At 38.4% G+C, this 16,065-nt stretch overlaps 1 protein-coding gene across 1 annotated transcript in view; it reads right to left on the bottom strand.

Annotated features, from left to right (window-relative positions):
• SPTA1 (spectrin alpha, erythrocytic 1) overlaps positions 1 to 16,065 on the bottom strand; it is a 97,676-nt gene that overhangs the window by 29,451 nt on the left and 52,160 nt on the right. Inside the window, exons 30-39 of the mRNA XM_032260753.1 lie at positions 15,693 to 15,836; positions 14,740 to 14,843; positions 14,240 to 14,402; positions 13,842 to 13,973; positions 13,189 to 13,326; positions 12,920 to 13,024; positions 11,632 to 11,840; positions 10,369 to 10,489; positions 9,679 to 9,800; positions 8,280 to 8,412 (exon numbers count right to left, since the gene is read on the bottom strand). Of these exons, the coding sequence (XP_032116644.1) occupies positions 8,280 to 8,412; positions 9,679 to 9,800; positions 10,369 to 10,489; positions 11,632 to 11,840; positions 12,920 to 13,024; positions 13,189 to 13,326; positions 13,842 to 13,973; positions 14,240 to 14,402; positions 14,740 to 14,843; positions 15,693 to 15,836 (1,371 nt within the window). The remainder of the gene's footprint in view (positions 1 to 8,279; positions 8,413 to 9,678; positions 9,801 to 10,368; positions 10,490 to 11,631; positions 11,841 to 12,919; positions 13,025 to 13,188; positions 13,327 to 13,841; positions 13,974 to 14,239; positions 14,403 to 14,739; positions 14,844 to 15,692; positions 15,837 to 16,065) is intronic.

Raw genomic sequence — 16,065 nt, forward strand, 5'->3', positions numbered from 1 at the left:
GCAAAGCATACACGTTTCAACAGCTGAATTGATCAGCAGAAGGAAGAATATCAGAGATTGAAGATCAATGAATGACATAAAATGAGAAGGCAAGATTACAGAAAAAAAGTGAAAAGAAATGAACAAAGCCTCCAAGAATATGGGGTTATGTGAAAAGACCAAATCTACGTTTGATGTACCTGAATGTGATGGGGAGAATGAAACCATGTTGGAAAACAATCTTCAGGATATTACTCAGGAGAACTTCCCCAACCTAGCAAGGCAGGGCAACATTCAAATTCAGGAAATAGAGAACACACAAAGATATTCCTCAAGATGAACAACCCCAAGGCACAAAGTCATCATATTTACCAGAGTTGAAATGAAGGAAAAATGCTAAGGGCAGCCAGAGAGAAAATTGGGTTACCCACAAAGCAAAGCCCATCAAACTCACAGAAGATCTCTCAGCAGAAAATACAAGCCAGAATAGAGTTGGGGCTAATATTCAACATGCTTAAAGAAAAGAACTTTCAACCTAGAATTTCATATCCAGTCAAACTAGGCTTTATAAGTGAAGGAGAAATAAAATACTTTACAGACAACCAATTGCTGAGAGATTTCGTCACCACCAGGCCTGCCTCTCAAGAGCTCCTGAAGGAAGCACTAAACATGGAAAGGAACAACCAGTACCAGTGACTGCAAAAAGATACCAAATGGTAAGGATCATTGACACAATGAAGAAACTGCATCAAGTAATGGGCAACCAACCAGCTAGTATCAAAATGGCAGGATCAAATTTACATATAATATTAACCTTAAATGTGAATGGGCTAAATGCCCCAATCAAAAGACACAGACTGGCAAACTGGATAAAGCGTCAAAATCCATCAGTGTGCTGTATTCAGGAGCCCCATCTCATGTGCAAAGACACAGGCTCAAAATAAAGGGATGGAGGAAGATTTACCAAGCAAATGGAGAGCAAAAAAAAAAAGCAGGGCTTGCAATCCTACTGTCTGATAAAACAGACTTTAAACCAACAAAGATCAAAAGAGACAAAGAAGGGCATTACATAACAGCAAAATGATCAATGCAACAAGAAGAGATAAAATATATATGCACCCAATACAGAGCACCCAGATACATAAAGCAAGTTCTTAATGATCCACAAAGAGAATTAGAGTCTCACACAATAATAGTGGGAGACTTAAAACACTCCACTGTCAACATTAGGAAGATAAATGAGACAGAAAATTAACAAGGATATCCAGGACTTGAACTCAGATCTGGACCAAGCATACCTAATGGACACCTACGAAACTCTCCACCCCAAATCCACAGAGTATACATTCTTCTCAGCGCCACATGGCACTTACTCTAAAACTGACCACATAATTGGAAGTAAAGCACTCCTCAGCAAATGCAAAAGAATGGAAATCATAACAGTCCCTCAGACCGCAGTGCAATCAAATTAGAACTCAAGATTAAGAAACTAACTCAGGACCACACAACTTCATGGAAACTGAACAACCTGCTCCTGAATGACAACTGGATAGATGATGAAGTGAAGGCAGAAATAAAGATGTTCTTTGAAGCCAATGAGAACAAAGACACAATGTACTGGAATCTCTGGGACACATTTAAAGCAGTGTCTAGAGGGAAATGTATAGCACTAAATGCCCACATGAGAAGTAAGGAAAGATCTAAAATTGACACCCTAACATCGCAAATAAATGAACTAGAGGAGCAAGATCAAACAAATTCAAAAGCTAGCAGAAGACAAGAAATAACTAAGATCAGAGTGAACTGAAGGAGATAGAGACACACACACAAAAAAAACCTTCAAAAAATAAATAAATCCAGGAGCTGGTTTTTTTAAAAGATAGATGAATAGCTATACTAATAAAAAAGAAAAGAGAGAAGAATCAAACAGATGCAATAAAAAATGATAAAGGGGATATCACCACTGATTCCATAGAAATACAAACTACCATGAGAGATTACTACAAACACCTCTATGTATATAAACCAGTAAATCTAGAAGAAATGAATAAATTCCTGGACACTTACACCCCACCCCAAGACTAAACCAGGAAGAACTTGAATCCCTGAATAGACCAATAACAAGGGCTGAGGTTGAGGCAACAATTAATAGCCTACCAACCAAAAAAAGTCCAGGTCCAGATGGGTTCACAGCTGAATTCTACCAGATGTACAAAGAGGAACTGGTACCACTCCTTCTGAAAGTATTCCAAACATTTACAAAAATAGGGAATCCTCCCAAACTCATTTTATGAGACAAACATCATCCTGATACCAAAACCTGGCAGAGAAGCAACTAAAAAAGAAAATTTCAGGCCAATATCCATGATGAACATTGACACAAAAATCTTCAAGAAAATACTGACAAACTGAACACATGAGCACATCAAAAAGCATATCCATCATAATCAAGTCAGCTTCATCCCTGGGATGCAAGGCTGGTTCAACATATGCAAATCTATAAACATAATCCATCACATAAACAGAACCAAAAACAAAAACCACAGGATTATTTTAATAGATGCAGAGAAGGCCCTCGACAAAATTAAACAGCACTTTATGCTAAAAACTCTCAATAAAGTAGATATTGATGGAATGTATCTCAAAATGATAAAAGCTATTTATGACACCCACAGCCAATATCATACTGAATGGGCAAAAACTGGAAGCATTCCCTTTGAAAACTGGCACTAGACAAGGGTCACCTCTCTCACTACTCCTATTCAACATAGTATTGGAAGTTCTGGCTAGAGCAATCAGGCAAGAAAAAGAATTAAGGGTATTCAACTAGGAAAGAGGAAGTTAAATTGTCTCTATTTGTAGATGACATGATTGTATATTTAGAAGACCCATCATCTCAACCCAAAATCTCCTTAAGATGATAAGCAACTTCAGCAAAGTCTCAGGATACAAAATTGATGTGCAAAAATCACAAGCATTCCTATATACCAATAACAGACAAACAGAGAGCAAAATCATGAGTGAACTCCCATTCGCAATTGTTACAAAGGGAATAAAACACCTAGGAATACAACTGACAAAGGACGTGAAGGATCTCTTCAAGGAGAACTACAAACCATTGTTCAAGGAAATAAGAGAGGACACAAACAGATGGAAAAACATTCCATGCTCATGGTTAGGAAGAATCAATATTGTGAAAACGGCCATACTATCCAAAGTAATTTATAGATTCAATGCTATCCCCATCAAGCTACCATTAACCTTCTTCACAGAACTGAAAAAAAATCACCTTAAACTTCATATGGAACCAAAAGAGAGACCTCATAGCCAAGAGAATCCTAATAAAAAAAATAAAGATGGAGGCATCACACTACCTGACTTCAAACTATACCTAAAACTACAGTAATCAAAAAGCATGGCACTAGTACCAAAACAGAGATATAGACCAATGGAACAGAACAGAGGCCTCAGAAGTAATGCCACACACCTACAACCATCTTATCTTTGACAAACCTGACAAAAACAATTAATGGGGAAAGGATTCCCTATTTAATAAATGGTGTTGGGAAAACTGGCTAGGTATATGCAGAAAGCTGATACTGGACCCCTTCCTTACACCTTATACAAAAATTAACTCCAGATGGATTAAAGATTTAAACATAAAACCTAACACCATAAAAATCCTAAAAGAAAATCTAGGCAATACCATTCAAGACATAGGCATAGGCAAGGACTTCATGACTAAAACACCAAAAGCAACGGAAACAAAAGCCAAAATACACAAAGGGGATCTAATTAAAAAGTGCTTCTGCACAGCAAGAGAAACAATCATTAGAGTGAACTGGCCACCAACAAAATGGAAAAAAAAATTATAATCTACCTATCTGACAAAGGGCTAATATTCAGAATCTATAAAGAACTTAAACAAATTTACAAGAAAAAGCAACCCCATCAAAAATGGGCAAAGGATGTGAACAGACACTTCTCAAGAGAAGACATTTGTGCAGCCAACAAACAAATGAAGAAATGCTCATCATCACTGGTCATTAGAGAAACACAAATCAAAACCACATTGGGATACCATCTCACACCAGTTAGAATGGCGATCATTAAAAAATCAGGAGACAACAGATGCTGGAGAGGATGTGGAGAAATAGGAATGCTTTTACACTGTTGGTAGGAGTATAAATTAGTTCAACCATTGTGGAAGACAGTGTGGCAATTCCTCAAGGAACTAGAACTAGAAATACCATTTGACCCAGCAATCCCATTACTGGGTATATACCTAAAGGATTATAAATTTTCATATTATAAAGACATATGCACATATATATTCATTGTGGCACTGTTTATAATAGCAAAAACTTGGGACCAACCCAAATGCCCATTAATAATAGACTGGATAAAGAAAATGTGGCCCATATACACCATGGAATACCATGCAGCCATAAAAATGGATGAGTTCATGTCCTTTGCAGGGAAATGGATTAAGCTGGAAACCATCATTCTCAGCAAACCAACACAAGAACAGAAAACCAAACACCACATGTTCGCCCTCATAAGTGGATGTTGACCAATGAGAACACATGGACACAGGGAGGGGAACATCACACACCAGGGCCTGTTGGGGGGTGGGATAGCTAGGAGAGGGACAGAAGGGAGTGGGGAGATTGGGGAGGGATAACATTAGGAGAAAGAACTAATGTAGATGACAGTGGGATGGATGCAGCAAACTACCATGGCATGCGTATACCTACATAACAAACCTGCACAATCTGCACATGCACCCTAGAACTTAAAGTATAATAATAAAAAAGAAAAAGAAAAAAACAAGTGTGTAAAATAGTTTGAGGCCAATTACGTTGTATGTTTGTGACTGTCTCTGTAGGTATTTCCATGTAAATGAAATAAAAAGCTCTATTATTGCTAAAAACAAACAAACAAACAAAAAACATGCGTGAAAAGAATGCTTAATATCACACTTAGCAGGGAAATGCAAATTAAAACCACAATGAAATATCACCTTACTCCTAAAAGAATGGCCATAATTCAAAAGTTAAAAAATAATAGATGGTGGTGTGGATGTGGTAAAAAGGGAACACTCTTACACTGCTGGTGAAAATGTAAACTAGTACAACCACTATAAAAAAATGTATGGAGATTTCTTAAAGAACTAAAAGTAGAACTACCATTCCATCCAGCAATCCCACTATTGGATATCTACCCAAAGGAAAAGAGTCATTCGTGAAAAAGACACACGCATACTTCTGTTTACAGCAGTACAATTCGCCATTGTAAAAATATGGAACTAACTTAAATGCTCAACTAACGAGTGGAAAAAGAAAATGTGGTAGATATACATCACAGAATAGTTCTCAGCCATAAAATGAAACAAAATAATGGCATTTTCAGTGACCTGCATAGAACTGGGGGCCACTCTAAGTGAAGTAACTCAGGAATGGAAAATCAAGTATCTTATGTTCTCATTTATAAGTAGGAGCTAAGCTTTGAGGATGAAAAGGCATAAAAATGATATAATGGACTTAGAGTACTTGAGGGAAAGCGTGGGAAAGGGGTGAGAGATAAAGACTACATATTAGATATGGTGTACACTGCTTGGGTGATAAGTGTACCAGAATTTTAGATATCACCACTCAAGAACTTATCCATGTAACCAAAACCACCTGTACCTCAAAAACTATTGAAATAAATAAATTTAAAAAATAAATAAAAATTAGCTAAGAATTTTAATAGAAAATTATCCAAAAAGGCATGTTAATGCCCCTCAGGTATATTAAAAGATGTTTCAGGTTACTAATCATTAGGAAAATGCAAATTAAACCACAATGAGATATCACCTCACACCTGTCAGGATGGCTATTAACAAAAAACAAAAGACCAGTGTTGGTGAGGATATGCAGAAATTGAAACCCTTTCACATTGTTAGTGAGAATGCAAAATGGCACAGCTGTTATGGAAAACAATACGACTATTCTTCAAAACATTTAAAATAAGACTACCTTATGATCCAGTAATTCTGTGTATTTATCCAAAAGTACCGAAATAAGAATCTCAATAAGATATTAGCATGCATATGTTCATTGCAGCATTATTAACAATAGCCAAGATATAAAAACAACCTAAATGTCCATCAACAGATGAATGGACAAAAAAAGTGTGGTATATATTCAGGCAATAAAATTCCATTTAGTCTTAAAAAAGAAGAAAGTTCTGCAATATATAACAACATAAATGAACCTCGAGGACATTACGCTAAGCAAAATAAACCAGTTATAAAAAGACACATGTCACATGATTCCACTAGACAAATTTATAAAATCAAAGACTGGAATAGTAATTACCAAGGTGGAGAAAAAATACTGAAGTTTTACTAATCATAAAGCGTAAATTACAGTCAAGCAAGATGAAGATGCTCTAGAGTTCTCCTGCACATCATACCTATAGTCAACAATAATAAGTTATACACGTACAAATATATTAAGACAGTAGATCTCATGTTAAGTGTTCTTGTCAGAATAAAACAAATCAAAGTGAACAAACTAACAATTCAATTAGAAAATGAACAAAGAGACGTTTCACTGAAAAAAATATACAGATGTCAAATAAACACATAAAAAATGTAAAACATCATTAGCCATTAAGAAAATGCATTTACAAACTACAATGAAGTATCATTTTACATCTATTTGAATGGCCAAAATAAAAGTAGTGACAACACAAAACGCTAGCAGGGATATAAGAGAAACTGCATCATTTATGCATTGCTGGTAAGAATGTAAAATGTTATAGTCATACAAATAGGAAAACAATTTGGCTTTTTTTTTCTTTTGGTCTAAAACTAAATAGGCAGTTACCATATGGTTCAGTGATTGGAGTCCTGAACATTTATCCCAGAGAAATAGATTAATGTTTGCATTAAAATCTGTGCATAATTATTTATAATAGCTTTCTCACAGTCATCAAAAAGTGGAAACAACCCACATGCCCCTCAACAGGTGATTGGTTCATCTGTGATATATCACGATACTGCTCAGGCATAAGAGGGATGAACTATCGTTACACACAATAGCCAGAATTAATCACTGGAGTTCAGTGCTGAGGGAAAAGGCCAATCTTCAAAAGTTACATACTATATGTATTCATTTGTATAGCAGCTGAAATGACAAACTTATGGAAATGTAGAACAGATTAGTGGCTGTCACAGATTAAAGAGGAAGGGAGAGGAAGTGGTTATAAAAAAAGCAACATCAGTGATTTTTGTGATGATGGTAGCCTTCTGAATCTTAACTGAATCTTGACAATGTCAATATCCCATTTATGATATACTGTTTTCCTTGATGTTTCCGTTAGAGAAAACTTGGTAAAGGACACATGAGATCTCTCTGTATTATTTCTTATACTGCATATAAATCTATAATTCTCAAAAAAAAAGTTATGTTTTAAAATAAGGGAAGCCTTTGAGAGCATTTGATAGGAAGCCTTAAAATGCTTGAACATGTGTGGCAAGGTGCCCACACATGATCCAAAAGACTCACAGATAAGAGGAGCAGATAATTTGAATTACATGCTGTATAGGCTTTAAGCTATATTTTTGCAAGTCTAAGCCTTTCCTTATGTCATTACATTAAAGTGAATAAATCTCTACAAAGAGTTCTTGGTAAATTCCCAATTTTTAGGGTTACTAGGCACAGTTCCCAAGGTCCTAATAACATTATTGTTTTGTAATCACTCTCTCAAAAGCTGTCAAAATTTACATTAACTCAAGATCACACTGATTACTTGTTCATTTCTTTATTGAGAAACCCAATCCTGCATTTAAGAGGATGTCTATAAACTGTGGAACTATTTTGTCCAGTAGGCCCTTCTTCCTACAATTATATTTTATTGAAACTTCAGCCAATGTCAAGACATAAGAAGAATTTTTTCAGATCAGTGTAACATGAGGATTTAAGGGAATCTTTACAAAATCTACAATCTGCAAGGAATCTAACTTGTAAGGAAAGGTCTTTAACCATGATATCTTTGACTCACAGACAGATCACAGATTATGGAATTAAGATCTGAGTCCTGCCTTCAGATCTGGTTGGTTCCATAATCTTGGACAAGTCACTTACATCCTTGGACTTTAATTTTTTATATGTAAAACTGTCAGGATTAGTTATTTTCCTTCATCTTCTTTCACTAGAAAAAGGTCTAATATTACAGATAGAAACACTGACTACCTAGGAAAATAATCAAATTGAAGAGAAGAAAATGAATCCATTCTGCCTGTTCCTCACCTGAGTAGCAGCTAATGTATCTCCAGAATCCCCTCGGGCAGCCATAGCATTCTTTTCATTGATCCAAGCCTCCTCTTCCTCAGCATTCTGCATGAATTGCAAGTATTCTAGGGATTCTTCCAACTGAAGTCCTCTATAATGGAGTGGCAAGCCCCAGTGAGGAGAAGAACAAACCGGTAAGCAGTGGGAGTACAACAGGGTGGCACAATCTCATTAAGACAAATCAGCTTATTCTCAAAAGGCAGCCACAGTTAAATTGGGCCTCGACACAGTATGATATGTGCCTACTGGTCAGTGGTAAAGATCTGCTGTAAAATGGAGGAGACTCCTGCCCTAGAAGTTCATTTTGTGGCACCATCTACTCTCCAGGAAACTTTGTTGGAGAGAGGAAACCCTGGCCAAAAACAAACAAACAAACAAACAACAACAACAACAAAAAAAACAAAAAAAGGAAATGGTGACTTCAGTGTTGAAGAGTATCAGCAGTGACACAATGTCTCTTTCTACTCTGAGCACTGCCTCCTTTCTTATATGATGAAGACACCACATAGCGCCAGAATCTCCCTTTTATCTCCCCAGGAAAAAAAAATGTCTTCCTATAAGCAAAAGACAATGGAATTACAGACAAAACTTATTATATTTGGCTATATGTGTGATATGGTTTGGCTCCATGTCCCCACCCAAATCTCATCTCGAACTGTAATCCCTATGTGTCAGGGGAGGGACCTGGTGGGAGGTGACTGGATCACAGGGGCAGATTAGTGAGTTCTCACAAGATCTGATGATTTAAAAGTGTTCGGCACCCACCGCCCACCTCAACCCTCTGTTTTGCCTTGGTAAGATGTGTTTGTTTCCACTTTGCCTTCTGCCATTACTGTAAGTTTCCAGAGGTTTCCCAGTCATGCCTCCTGTAGAGCCTATGAAACCGTGAGTGAATTAAAGCTCTTTTCTTCATAAATTACCCAGTCTCATTGTTCTTTATAGCAATGTGAAAACGAACTATACGTCGTGTATGTGGTTCAAACTGACTATATGGCTATAGGGAAAAATGATTCTTCGTCCAAGGGCTGCATATAATATAAAAACTGGGAGATAAAACAGATGTGTGGCTAATAACTTGATATGAAGGATAACACATGTAGGAAAACAATAATAAAAGACAGCTGCATGTAAATGCAGAAGGAGAGGTAGATTTAGAACAGACACAGTGATGATCACTGTTCCTGGAGTATATGGGGGAAAGCTTCATGGTAGACTTGGCATTTGAGAAGTGACTTAACGAGGTAGATGGGTAGCTGGGGAGGGTAGACAATGCTGAGCAGGCACTTAAGTATCCTCCCAACACCTGCCCAATATCCAAAATCCAGGAAGAGAACTGGGCCTTCTATACCCCACTCACCGGGCCTTGGCCAACTCTTTGAGCTTCTCCCAATGTTTAACAAACTGAGCCAGCCGCAACTGGATCTCCTCTTGCCCCACAGCAGCCTTGTCTTTCAGCTCCTCCGCCATATCCAGCACATTCTGAAGAACACCCCCCATTCATGTTGCATTACTCCACAATCTCTCCCCATTTAGCCACAGTTCCCTAGCAAAGAATCCAGCCCAACCTACCCCCAGATTATTTATAAACTCCACGTGACTTTGTGAGGGTTCTGAAAGTCCAGGGAGAATAATGAAAGCTGCAGCAAGATTTACTATGCTAACCTGTCCCAAGTATTTTGGTAAATACATCAGTACTTGTAGTAGGCTCCTCTCCATAATCTGCTTTTTGGTCTGTTCATGGTCACAGGGTAATCCTGTTGCCAAGTCAGACCCAGAGTTCCTTGCTCCCAGATGGCTCAAGTACAGTTTTCCCAGATGTCCCAACCTGCATCCCATTTGTCAATCACTGCCCAGGAGTGGTTAGAAATGCTCCTTTTATAGGATACTAAACGTGGAAGAGAAAAGAATATTTGTACACTCTTTGACCAACTCTCTCTGGCCTTGACATCTTACTTTCACATTTTATAGCACCCTCTTATTTATCTGTAACACGAGGGGTTGCTGTAAGATGATTTCTATATTTTCAGGTCTGGTATTCTATTCCTACCTGGATAGCAGGCTCATGTGCCACCAGCTCCCCCTCTAGGCGTTTGTGCTTCTTCAGCAAGTTCTGAACGCCCTGAAGATCTCTCCCATAGTCCTGGGAGCTCACTTGTATCAACTTCTCTCTGGAATCAAGAAAGAAAACAAAGTTTAGAGTCTAGACATCTAAGGTCACCCTACGGCAATGGCTTTCTAAGAGTATGTGTGTTGCTGGTAGTGAGGGTGGTTGTAAATTCTTTAATACTCTGTTGCCAATGACCAAAAATATAATTAGTAGAAGAGGCTTGCAGTAAAACTTCTGACTTAGCTAATACAAATTAAAATAACATACTGATCTCCACCATATGCACAACCGTAACAGCCTTTGCATTAGTCCTTTTGCCTGTCTACCTGTGTATCTTCTCTTTTTTGCTCAAGAATATACACTAATGTTTCCTTTTTTAAAAAAATGTGCAAATTATATATGACCTCTGTGGCTTTTGTTTTTTTTTTGTCTATTAATATCAATAATAAATTCAGATAGAATGGGTCTAAAGAGCTGATTTTATAGTAGTCACGGCAGTTGGGATGCTTCCAAGTGTAAAATGTTTGAGCGTCACCATGAAGCACAGTCAAAGACTACATGGACAAGATTATTCTGTCTTACGGTTTCCAAAAATATTTTTAAAACATATTATTTATTGCTCCATGCACTGTGCTTCCCTCTAATTTATTGATTACTCATAAGAATCAGCAGCTTTGTGGAAGAGAAGCATGATGAGGCAGGTTAAATAGGAAGTGGGCAAAATAATGTGATTTGCTAAGATTTTCTCAATCATATTTTACAACAAAAATAGAACAAGTAATGAAACCATGGCAGACACTTTGTAACATTCTCTATTGAGTGTCCAACTCAGTGTCATATAAGACACACTGGATATAAAAAGAATCATGACAAGGATCTGATCAGCTGTGTAAACACCCAGCTCTGTGAGTATTGCATATCATTCTATGAACTATCTAGAACAAACGCAGATGGCTTCTAGATAGATCCTGTCATGTATGTTAACTGCTCCTCACTTTTTCCACACCTGTCTTTCTCTGGCTTGAATACAGTAAGGACATTTGGGAAAAATGAAACTAATGTTAACTTTAAGCTGAGGCAAAAGTGAAGTAATACTAATTTCAAGAAACAATTACACATTTCCTTTCAGCACACATTGGAACAAGTTTGGTCAATTATCTACTCTCTTGAATTATCCACACATTTTGAGCTGGTGACACATACTGTATCCAGGACTCCTCATCATCTAGATCCTGGAAGAACTGGAACAAGGCATAGGCCTCTTTCAGTTTTTCATGGTGTGCAGTTGCCAAGTCTTGGACATTCAGAAAACGCTCGTTGACACTATCTCTTTTCTCTGTAATCTGGTCAACATTGAAAGTCCCGCTGGAGAGCAGATCTGCAGCCAATGTATTCAGGTCCTTGAGTGCATCCTAAAAGTCCCAGGATATTCAGTGAACAGTATAGTACAGGCATTACTCAGCTCTCACACATTAACAATGGTGGTCTGGGTCAAAGATTGGGTCAAATAGATTGGTTTTAAAGATATAGAATTTGATTATGTGTTATACGTGTTAACATATGCGCAGATTGGAGAAGGGCCATATGTGAGAGGAATAGAGATAGCATGGCCACATTATTCAAACTGTACATGTAGCCTCTGGGTCCTGTTTCTCTTTCTGATGTTTTCAGTATTTGCCTTCTCTTTCCAATTAAAAAAAGAAAATCCTGGTGGGCAATTGTTTGTCCCCATACAAAACTGTATTCCTTCACAGTACTGACTTTGACAGCCACAGTACTGACTTTGACAGATTGATTAAATATTCAACAAGAACTACTCTGTTGGTAACATTCTTAGCTGCCCATTGAACACAACTGTCTCTTCTGTGTCTACTCCTATTCTAATCCAGCCCCTCAGTGATGTCATAGGAAACATCACCAAGTCCCAAGACCTTTGACTTCTTCCTCTTCTGTGTGTATCTGTATTATCAAGTATAACTGATAATTATAAAATTCTTTAGTATAAAATTAACAACTGTCAGGATTTTTATCACTGCTGTTAGGACAAATTTTTGGTTGGTATTAGGATGCAACTGGAATCCTTGACAGGATTTCCAGGGTGTATGTGTAGCTCAACTTCATTTCACATGCCCCCATTTGACTTTTTGTTTGTCATTCTATAAACATCCACTTTCTTTCAAAGACCAGATTAAATACATAGTTTGAAAGATAATTGGTTTATATGTATGCATCAGTAAAAGATTAAAAAAATAGTTTTTAGGGTCTATTTCCTGGAATCTTAGAGTCTATAGTTTAGTGATAATTGATTATCAGTGACAGTTTTAATGGCTTCACAGGCCATTAATTTTACCCAATTAAAATGACTGCTGGTTGAGAACATTAAGAACAATTTTGCAAGACTGTGTTTTCAAATAGTCTCCTAAGACAGGAGGGAGAAAAGCCAGAAACATTTCTATTGTGCCCAGAAGAATGGGATGCCAGCACTACTTACCTCTCGAGCCATCATCTCTGTCTCCAATAGCTGATGCTTCTTGAGTAGGTTTCCTGCTGAAGCCAAGTCCCTGGCTTGATCTTTCATGGCCAGTAATGTCTCTGCCTGGAAAAACAGAAATAAGCAATAAAGCTGCCAGGTGAAACCACCTTTAAGGGGAATAAGATTAGCAGCTATGTCCCCAGACTTTCCTCAAGAAAGGTCAAGGAAATTGCCCATGTATAAATTCATTTGTCTGACAAGTACGTATTAACCTCTTGTGCAATTACCTCTGAGAGCCAGAACTCAAAGTCCCGGATGCTTGTGTTGAACCTCTGTTGACGACTGGCCTCATTGAGCTTCTGCCCTTTGTCATTTGTTCTCTCAAGCAGGTGATCCCAATGTTCCTTCAGCTCTTTCAGTTGCTCCTAACCCAAGCACAGTGAGGAGTCATTACAATCTGTAGGATCCTGGGTCCTGTGACTACTTGAGAGAATAATGTAGGAAGGCTGTGAAGGCAGGGACTAGCCAAAATTTACTGATACTTCAATATCATACATTTCAAACCAGTTATACTTAATCTGGGAAAATAATAGGGGTTGTTGGACAAAAGAGAAAGTTTGAAAAAAGGGTTCTGTGTTGAGTAAAGAGACTGACACCCAAATGCCAAAAGACTATTGGCAGAAGGGATAGAAAATGTAAAACAAGCATAAGCCTTTGGGATTAAGCCTAAAGCTTTCTTAGAGTTCCAGGTACTGAGTATGCCGGGAGTAATAAGGTCTAGGCATCACTGCTTTTCTCCTTCTTAGTGCAACCATCACAGGAAAGACTGTTCTTCTGTGACATGGTCACAGAACATATTTTATATCTCTACTCATGGAACATTGAAAGAGTATACGATTCCTCTTTGCCTTTGTAGCCCAAAACGCATCCTGAGCTTTACCTTCACGGCCTCTTCATTGCCATCACAAGCGCTCCGCTCAATCAGGGAGCTTCCCAGGTTGATAACGCCATCCACCTGGTCAGCTCGGCCATGGACTTCATTTGCAAAGGTCTGGTGTTTCAGGTATTTCCTCTGAAGGGAAAACAAAACAGAAATTATATTTTTATTTAGGGAGACAAGAAAAGGTAAATTATAGTTAAAAGGAAGGGGTGATATTTCTATCATAACCAAGGTGATGGTGACTTCTGAAGAACCTGCTCCACATCAGAGTCTTAAGTCTCTGAGAGTGGGCATGGTAGTCTCAAGAGTCAGAAAGTGTCAGAGTAACAAGGGTGATGACCATCCAACCAACAAGCTCGGAATGGTGAGATCTTGCAAGGTTTCTGTTTTGAACTTGCCTGAATGTTAGTGGGGTCTTTGTAGGATTCATCACAGGCTGTGGGCAGCATTTCACTGATCCATGCTTCCAGCTCTTCAAGGTCACGGTAGAATTGTTTTAGGTCAGCATAGTCTCCAAGCTTTGTCCGCTCAGCAATCAGTTGTGCTTTGAGAGCCTTCCATCTAGAGGAGGGGACCAGATCACTCTATGCCCTCCTCCATTATTCCCATGCTCTGATGCCACATCCATAAATCTTCCCATTGGCCAACATGCCTCTTTTCTTCTCACACAGTATTGTTATTATCAGACATAAAATGCAGTGGTAAAGCCAGTAATTTCTAAGCTATCTTTTATGTCTTCCATTCTATAAATCTAAGTCAGAAAGTCTGCATAGATGTCAAGATAGCTTTAGGCATCTGGAAATGACAGGAAGTCAGAGTACCTCCCAATTCAATGCTAGCAAAGAGGTTAGTTTGCTACCTCTTCCTGTAGCACATAAAACAATCACTCAGGCCTGACCTGTCTAGCACACGTTGGAGCCGAGTAGCAATCTCTTCCTTGGCATAGTGTTCATCAGCAATGAGGCGCTCAGCAAAATGTTCTAGGTCAGTGATCTTCCCTTCCTAAATAAAGGAAAAGGAAAGAGCCCAGATTCCTGGAGATTAGGCCCTTGGTGCAATCCCAGACTCCCTCCTAGAAAAGAACAGGGGTATCCTTTGTGGTCCAGGAGATACACTCAGGATCAAACAATAAATGACTTACAGGGAGGTGAATTTCAACTTAACAGAAGGAGAGACATATGACAATGGGCTACTTGTACTGAGTTCCCTAAAGAACAGACACTTCTTACGACCATTGTAGAGGGTGAATCCTGTATTGAGTGAGATGTCTGAATAGTATATAAAGTCATTTTCAATCCTAAAAGTCAGATTTTAGATTGCTGGATTTAAAGTAAGAAAGTCCACTTGCTGCCTGTGACTTGGGTGAATCAATGTCAAGTGTCAGGCTGCCCTGCCTGCCTCAGTTTTTCTTTAAGAAGCAAACAGGAATCAGAGCTGCGTGCAGTGGCCCACACCGGTAATCTTAGCACTTTGGGAGGCTGAGGTGGGTAGATCACTTGAGATCAGGAGCTTGAGATCAGCCTAGCTAACATGGTAAAACCCCATCTCTGCAAAAAGTACAAAAATCAGCTGGGCGTGGTGGCAGGTGTCTGTGATCCCAGCTACACAGGAGGCTAAGCCAGGAGAATCGCTTGAACCCCAGAAGCAGAGGTTGCAGTGAGCCGAGATTGTGCCACTGTACTGCAGCCTGAGCGACAGAACGAAACTCAACAAAAAAAAATGTGATTCAAAATGTTTACAAATTATAAAACCAGACAAATGTTTATAAATTATCAAACCAGACAGATGTGTAGAATTTCTGTTATTCTTACTACTGATTATTATTTTAATTTCTTTACCAGTTGTTATTACCTGGGCAGTGATTGCTTTGTCCAAATCGTCCCGTTTCTTCATCAGGGTCTCCAGACTATCTAAGAGACCTTTGTCCTCTGACCTCAGGGAATTCTCACGTGCCACCATCCAGCTCTCAATTTGATCACAGTTCCCTTGAAACATCTATGGGGAATTAAATGAGAGGCGTATGGTACAGTCCAGGTGGTATGGAGGATATGATGTTCCACCTCTTTCACAATTGTGACACAAAGGGTTTTGCAAGGAGTTCTTACCATCTTCCAAGAAACACTCATATGACAAATCTTACCTGTACTGGAACCTTTCCTCTTTCCCAAACACACGCTTGATGTTTATGTATAAGCTGCCTCCAATTTCTGGGGTGCTATTTCCT

Source organism: Sapajus apella, unplaced genomic scaffold, assembly GCF_009761245.1.
Source record: "Sapajus apella isolate SASKATOON/1434 unplaced genomic scaffold, GSC_monkey_1.0 scaffold119, whole genome shotgun sequence".
In the NCBI taxonomy this organism is placed as follows: domain Eukaryota; kingdom Metazoa; phylum Chordata; class Mammalia; order Primates; family Cebidae; genus Sapajus; species Sapajus apella.